At 32.0% G+C, this 8,186-nt stretch overlaps 1 protein-coding gene across 1 annotated transcript in view; it reads right to left on the bottom strand.

Annotated features, from left to right (window-relative positions):
* The window catches only part of ADAM32 (ADAM metallopeptidase domain 32), a 157,329-nt gene that overhangs the window by 92,101 nt on the left and 57,042 nt on the right, over nucleotides 1-8,186 (bottom strand). The window contains exon 10 of the mRNA XM_029936316.1: nucleotides 5,339-5,420. Within this exon, the coding sequence (XP_029792176.1) occupies nucleotides 5,339-5,420 (82 nt within the window). The remainder of the gene's footprint in view (nucleotides 1-5,338; nucleotides 5,421-8,186) is intronic.

Here is an 8,186-nt window from a genome sequence, read left to right as displayed (position 1 = left end):
AAACTGGTGCAGCCGCTCTGGAAAACAGTGTGGAGGTTCCTCAAAAAACTATCGATAGAACTCCCTTATGACCCAGCAATAGCATTGCTGGGGATTTACCCAAGAGAGACAGAAATGCTGATGCATAGGAGCACATGTACCCCAATGTTCATAGCAGCAATGTCAACAATAGCCAAAACATGGAAGGAGCCTAAATGTCTGTCACCTGACGAATGGATCAAGAAGATGTGGTATATATACACGATGGAGTACTACATGGCAATGAGAGGGAATGACATATGGCCATTTCTAGGAAAGTGGATGGACCTTGAGGGTGTCATGCTGAGCGAAGTAAGCCAGGCAGAGAAGGACAGAAACCATATGTTTGCACTCATAGGTCTAACAGGAAAATAGGAGAGACCTAACGGAGATCACGGGGGAGCAGAGGAGGGAGAGAGAGTTGGGGAGAGAGGGGGATGTAAAATTTGAGAGACTATTGAATGCTGAAAATGAACTGAGGGTTGAAGGGGAAGGGGGAGGGGGGAAAAGAGGTGGTGGTGATGGTGGAGGGCACTTATGGGGAAGAGCACTGGGTGTTGTATGTAAAACAATTTGACAATAAAATATTATGGAAAAAAAAAAGAAAAAGACAAAACCTGAGAAAAAGCGCTACATAAATCAGAGATAAGCAACCAACCTGATAAAAGAGTTCAAATTAATGGTCAAAAACAGACTCGCAAGACTGGAAAGAAGAGAGGATGAACTCAGTGAGAACTTCAACAAAGAGACAGAAAATATTTTTTATAAACAATGAGACTTGAAGAATAGAATAACTGAAATGAAAAATACACCAGACAGAATGAATAGCAGAAAGAAGAAAATGCAGAAGGTGAATTAATGATTGGGAAGACAATGTAATGAAAAGTACCCAAGCTGAAGAGCAAAAAAGTAAAAAAATAAAAAACAATGAAGATATGTTAAGAGATCTCTGGTACAATATCAAGCACACTAAGACTCTATTTATAGAAAGGAAAAAAGAGAGAGAAAAGAGCAGAAAACTTATTTGAAGAAATAACAGCTTCAAACTTCACTAACCTTGGGAAAGAAACAGACATCCATGTCCAGAAAGCATAGATAGCCACAAATAAAATAAACCACAGGAAGTATGCACCACAACACACAATAATTAAATAAAATAACAAAGATAAAGAATCTTGAAAGTATGAAGAGCTAAACAACTATTTACATACAAAAAACTCAAAAATGCGATCATATAACACCCAGTGTGAAACCAATTTGACAATAAACCATTATAAAAAAAATTTTTAAATAAAAATTAAAAAATCCTAAATAAATAAATAAATAAATAAATAAAGACTAAAAAAAAAGAAAAGAAAAGAAAATGCGATCAGCTAATTTCTCAGCAGAAACTTCAGAGGCCAGAAGGGAGTTGCGTGATATATTCAGAGTGCTGAAAGGAGAAAACTACGAATAAGAATACTCTCCCTGACAAGGGTGTCATTCAGAATTCACAAAGGGAAAGTTTTTCAGACAACAAAAGTTAAAGGAATTCATCACCACTAAAACTGACCTTCCAAGATATGTTAAAGGAATTTATTTAAGTAAAAAAGAAAAGATATTAATTAGAAGAAAATTATAAAAGGGAAAAATTTCACAAGTAAAAGAAACAAATGAGCCTAGGGGAAAGAGACAAGAGAGAGAGAGAAAGAGAGAGAGAGAGAGAGAGAGAGAGAGAGAGAGAGAGAGAGAGAGAGAAAGAGAGAGAGAAGCAAACCAAGAAAAAAAAAACTCTAACCTACAGAAAACAAACTGATGGTTATCAGAGGGAGGTGGGGAGGGGATGCGTGAACTAGGTGATGGGTATTAAGGAGTGCACGTGTGATGAATACATGTTGTATGGAAGTACTGAATCACTAAATTGTACACCTGAAGCTAATATACTGTACTGTTAAGTACTAGAATTTAAAAACCTTAAAAAAAAAGAATCCAAATTGTTTGGAACAACATGAATAGATCTAGGTAATATAATGCTAAGTAAAATAAGTCAGAGAAAAATACCATATGATTTCAGTCATGTGTGGAATTTAAGAAACAAAACAAAAAATATTTATTATAGCTAAATGGTAGGGACCATGTGTTTATTATATCATTCTCTATTCTCTGTTGTGTATTTTGAAATATTTAATACTAAAATAATAAGAAAAATCTATGCATAAGAAAAAATAAATTAAAAAAAGAAAAAATAAACAAAACAAATGAAGAGGGAAAAATGAAGCAAACCTAAAACCAACTCTTAACTATACAGAACAAACTGATTGGGAGGTGGGTGTGGGGATGAATGAAACAGATGAAGGGGATTGAGAATACACTTATCTTGATGAGCACTGAGTAACTGTACACCTGAAATGAATATAACACTGTATATTAACTACATGGAAATAAAATTTTTAAAAACACATACATGAAAAGATAAAAATATTTTATATTCCTATATTCCCTTCCTCAATACTCATGTTGAGTGATGAAATGGTTCTAAAATATTCTTCCTAGCTTTCCAGAAAAATAAAGATGAATCTAGACCAGTGGTACTGGTAGGTCTAGCCCATTTTAAGTTGTAATCAGTGTAGTAAATGTTCCTCAGTCATATCTGGCCCACGCCTCTCTCATGTCTCCACTGCCCCGAAGGCAAACAGGAAAGCTACAGGTGAGAGACGGGCAGTCACAGCTGAGAGTTCCCTCTCGGCTTCCTGTTGTGCATGGGAACAAGCAATCAGTTTCTTGGAGGAGGGTATTCCTGCCTAAAAAGTCCTGCACCCAGCACACTGGGCAAAGAATCTGGTCAAAAACAAACGAAAATGATTGCTTATAATTAAAAGAATGCAATAATTTTTAAAATAATTTAACCCCTAATAACACTTAGGATATAGGCCCCATGCTGCCAGAGAAAAGGAAGTGACATCGAAGCAACAATCAGGTCTACAAATGAATTCTGAACTAGTCCACATTCAGCCATCTGAAGACATAAACTTTCCTTTACCTTGAACTCAATACAGAATACCAAATTCAAGTAGAAAAATAACAATACATTAAATAATAAAATAAACTGGAAACTAAAACAAGCAAAAAAATGAAAACTCAAGAATTATTTGAAAAAATAGGAAAGGATTTCAGGAAAAGGAAGATGAAATTTAACTTTCTATGGCAGTTGGTTTCACCCATAAGAAGGTAAAGAAGAAGGAAAAAAATTAAGCATCTCCTTTAGACCCTGATGCCTAAAAGATTATCTTTTGACCATCAAAGCTTTACTAGCATTAACAGTATATTTATTTTTATATTTTCACATTATACTATTTATTGATTTAATTTTAAATTAACCTGTATACAAAGTAGTTTCATAGAATAAATTATAAATTTTATAAATCTTGAAAATGGACATAAGAAGGGCTCAATGATTTTAATCTCTTATTTTTCTTAGCAAATAATCAATAGACATTGCCTAAGGGATCAATATAATGCAAATAATAAATTATGAATAAAAACATAAATGTTACTAAAATATGTGATAATATTATGTATTTATTATATGTATAACTATAAAGCACATATATACATATAATGTGTAATGATGTATAATTATTATATAAAATATGTTTATATATTTTAATAATATATGGTAATACATATATCAATATACTGTCATAATATATCTTATATAATAATATTATACACTGCATATAAATATATGTATACAATATGTAAGTATATACTATATATGCTAGATACAAATATATATCATATATACTATGTATAAATATATTTATAAATATGTAAACATATACTATATAAGTAGTCAAGTATATATTATTTTATATAAATATCTAACATATATGTTGTATAAAAATTACTTATAATATATACATATTATAAATATAGCATGTAGTAATATATTTTAATGAATATATATTGTTAAAATAATAAAAATATAATAATATATACATGACAGAGAGTGGACTAAATATATCAAAGATAATATTACCAACATTGCCTAAAGTTTATAAATTGAAATAAGGGTAAGAGCATATTTGCTCTAAAAAATAAATTTAGGGTCACCTGAGTGGCTCAATCAGTTAACTCTCTGACTTCAGCTCAGGTCATGTTCTCAACGGTTCATGGGTTCCAGCCCCATGTTGGGTTTCGTGCTGACAGTACAGGGCCTGGAGCCTGCTTCAGGTTCTATGTGTATGTCTGTTTGTCTGTCTCTGCTCCTCCCCCACTTATGTTCTCTCTCAAAATAAATAACTTAAAACAAAACTTTTAGTACTTAAATTTGTTTTTTAAGAAAATGAATCAGGTGGGAAAATTGCTCAACAAATTACTTAACCTTTCAATAATGCATTTAATTGTATCAATAATTTATTTTTCTATATATAAAACATTTAGAAATAGTATAGATATTTAAAATAGACATAAAAGTTTCTTTTAAACACTTTTGGAGGTTTGAAACATTGTAAAGAATTTTATACTCTTTGTTTAGTGATTTGTTTTTATTTTTTTTAAACAAGGTGTATTCTTTTTTTTTAATTTATTTATTCATTTTGAGAGAGAGACAGAGTGAAAGTGAGGAGGAGCAGAGAGAGAGAGAGGGAGCGAGAGAATTCTAAGCAGACTCCATCCATACTGTCAGTGCCAAGCCTGACATGGGGCTCAAACTCATGAATCGCGAGATCATGACCTGAGCCGAAATCACTTAACCAATTGCACCCATTTGCTTTTAATTTGAAGCTATTTTATTAGAAAACTATGTCCAATTTTATGTCTATAAGCAAAAATCTATTTGCATTGTAAACATTTTTTAAAGATAATTTTTCATGAGGCACTATTCTATATAGTAAGGAATGCATGTGTATTGATATTTCTATTCTACTTCAACTTCCAAAATAATTGCAACGAGATGTTATTCTACAAAATACTCTTCCATCTACACCCTTCAAATTTTTAACAGTAGTAGAAAGTAAGTGTAATCTCTAAATGCAAATATAAATATAAACTGTATAAAATTTGTGGCACAATGTTGAATGATATTTTTAATGTCTATTTATTTTTGAGAGAGAGACAGAGTACACATGGGGGAGGGACAGAGAGAGAGGAAACACAAAATCCGAAATAGACTCCAGACTGAGCTGTCAGCACAGAGCTGGACGCAGGGCTCAAACTCACAAACCACAAATCATGATCTAAGCCAAAGTCGGATGCTCTACTAACTGAGCTACCCGGGCACTCTGAGTGATTTTTAAGTGTATAAATATTTTTTTAATAGTAAGATAAAATCATTACATACCATAACAATTCCAGCAGAATAAGGGGTAACACACATCTTTCCAGGAACTGATGCCCCCACATGATCTGGATAATTTCTATAGCTAAATAAATAAGTGTACATGTATAATTAATTTTGACAAACAAAGGTGAGAATTCTTGCTAATAATTTGTCTGTAGTCCATAAAATCCTAGTCTGAAAGCACACTGAGGTACAATCTCTCCATACGTCCTTGTTTCAAACTTGGAAGACATTCTTAATAAGATCAAGCACATTATCTTTCTAAAATATATTCAATGGAGCCAAGTTTTTAATGGCTTTCCTGTTTTCATCACATTTGGATAGGATTACTTTTCATCAAACAATTTTGGTCAAAAGCATTTTGCTAAGAGACAATAAAATATAGTTTTAATATATGGGTTAAACATTTTCATTCCCATGTATAAAAGCTTACCAGTTTCTCATTAGAATGACGATATTGTTCTACAACTTAACATTCTTATTTCTGCTTTGCGTGAGGGCCCATACAAACTGTCCTATTATAGCACTATTCTCAGAGGTTTGTCATAAATTATTCCATTTAATTTTCAAGTCAAGCCACTGAAATAAATATTTTCACCCCTACTGAACAAATCAAATATCATATGAGAAGTATAAGTAAGTTCCTCAAGTCAGCACCATTAATAAGTGCTACTGAAGGATATGAATTTATGCAATCTGACTCCAGAGCCATACTCTCAACCACTAATGTATAGATGCTTTAAACATATTGTCATCTTCAGAGTCCCCCCAGATTAAAAACATTCTTAGATGTATATAAAGAAACTTGTTTCAGTTATTAATTTGAAACGCCCCCTCAGTTTCAACTTCACTTCACATTGTACTCTCTCCCTACTGCTGCCTCTATTCTGTCTCTCTGATATTTTTTATGCCTAACCCCTCCAGCACTGCTTACAAGTATTTGCCCTTAACGTGCAACTTTGGCTCCCCCCAATGCCTTAAGTATTGTTTATACTCTTTCTTAATCCAAGATAGTGCTACCAAAAGATTGTGGAAATGCAAGGAGGTTTGCTCTCACCACTGGTATTCAGCATCATACTAGAGGTCCTAGCCTGTTCAATAAGGCAAGAAAATAAAATAAAAGGTATATGGATTGGAAAGGAAGAAATACAGTTTTCTCTGATTATAGATAATGTGATTATCTACCTAGGAAATTCCACAGTATACAAAAAAGCTACTAGAACTAAGTGTGTTCAGCAAGTTTTCATGTTTCAAAGTCAATGTATAAAAGTCAATCTGATTTTTAAGTCCTTGGAATAAAATACTTGAAACTGAAGTAAAATGAAACATTTACAATAGTGCAAATGTTATTTAAGGGTACAAACATTCAATGAGTCATCAATAAGACCTAGAGGTCTACTACACAGTATAGTAGATATAGATAACAATGTTGTATTTTAATCTTTAAATTTGCTAAGAGCCTAGAATTTCATTATTTAAACTACTAAAAATAAATGATCATGATAGAAGTGCTTATTACCACTACAGTGGCAATAATATTATATAATGCATTTATCATGTTGTACACCTTATAATTACAATGTTAAGTAATATTCAAATATATTTGAATAAAAACATTTAAAAATAGATAAATAAAAATTTTTAAATTTTTATGTTCAAATTTTTAAATTTCTGTGTTCAAAAAAGAATAAATAAAAAATAGCATTAAAGACATGATATACTATGATATAAAGCAAGATAATGTGAGAAATATCTGTATACTAATGGAATACTAGTCGATCTGTGTACTGATAGAACTACGGAACACTGACGAAAAAGATTAAGGAAGTCTTAAGTAAATGTAGGATATATCAAGTTCATTGATTAAAAGACTTAGTAGTATTAAGCTGTCAGTTCTTCCTAAACTACTGAATAGATTCTATATAGGTCCAACCAACATTTCAGCAAAGTATTTTATAGTAATTGTTAAGCTAAATCTAACGCTTATGAAGAAAGGCAAAAACTCAGAATAAACAAAATGATTTTTAAAAAGAACAACACTTTTGGAGAACGTATACTACTAGTTTTTATAAAGCTATGGTAACCAAGGCAGTGTGTTATTCACAAAAGGATAGAAAAAAAATAGACTCATACATAAAAAGTCAAATGATTTTTGACAAAAGTATAAAAGCAATTAAATGGAGATACTCTACTGTTTTCAAGGATTGGTACTGAATAATCAATTATTCATATGCAAAAAATGGCCTCTTCCATACTCGTAATATATATATAATAATTAACTCAAAATGAATAATAAATCTAAATAAGAAAAACTTAAAATTATATGGCTTCTAGAAAAAGACATAGTAGAGATATCTGTAACCCTGGGTGGGGCAAATATATTTTTAGGTACATCAAAGCATGATTCATACAATTAAAAATTGGTAAGTTAATTATAAATTCATCAAAATCTGCTTTTTAAAATATACTGTTAAGAAAATTAAAAGACAACCCACAGCAAGAAAATATTTTTAAATCATATCTATCATAAATGACATGTACCTGAATGCTTCAAGAACTGGTAAGATGACGAATGGATCAAGAAGATGTGGTATATATTCACGATGGAGTACTACATGGCAATGAGAGGGAATGACATATGGCCATTTCTAGGAAAGTGGATGGACCTTGAGGGTGTCATGCTGAGTGAAGTAAGCCAGGCAGAGAAGGACAGAAACCATATGTTTGCACTCATAGGTCTAGCAGGAAAACAAGAGAGACCTAATGGAGAACCAGGGGGAGCGGAGGAGGGAGAGAGAGTTGGGGAGAGAGAGGGACGCAAAACTTGAGAGACTATTGAATGCTGAGA

The sequence above is a fragment of the Suricata suricatta genome, chromosome 1, assembly GCF_006229205.1.
Source record: "Suricata suricatta isolate VVHF042 chromosome 1, meerkat_22Aug2017_6uvM2_HiC, whole genome shotgun sequence".
Lineage (NCBI taxonomy): Eukaryota > Metazoa > Chordata > Mammalia > Carnivora > Herpestidae > Suricata > Suricata suricatta.
This window is presented reverse-complemented; position numbering and strand designations above follow the sequence as displayed.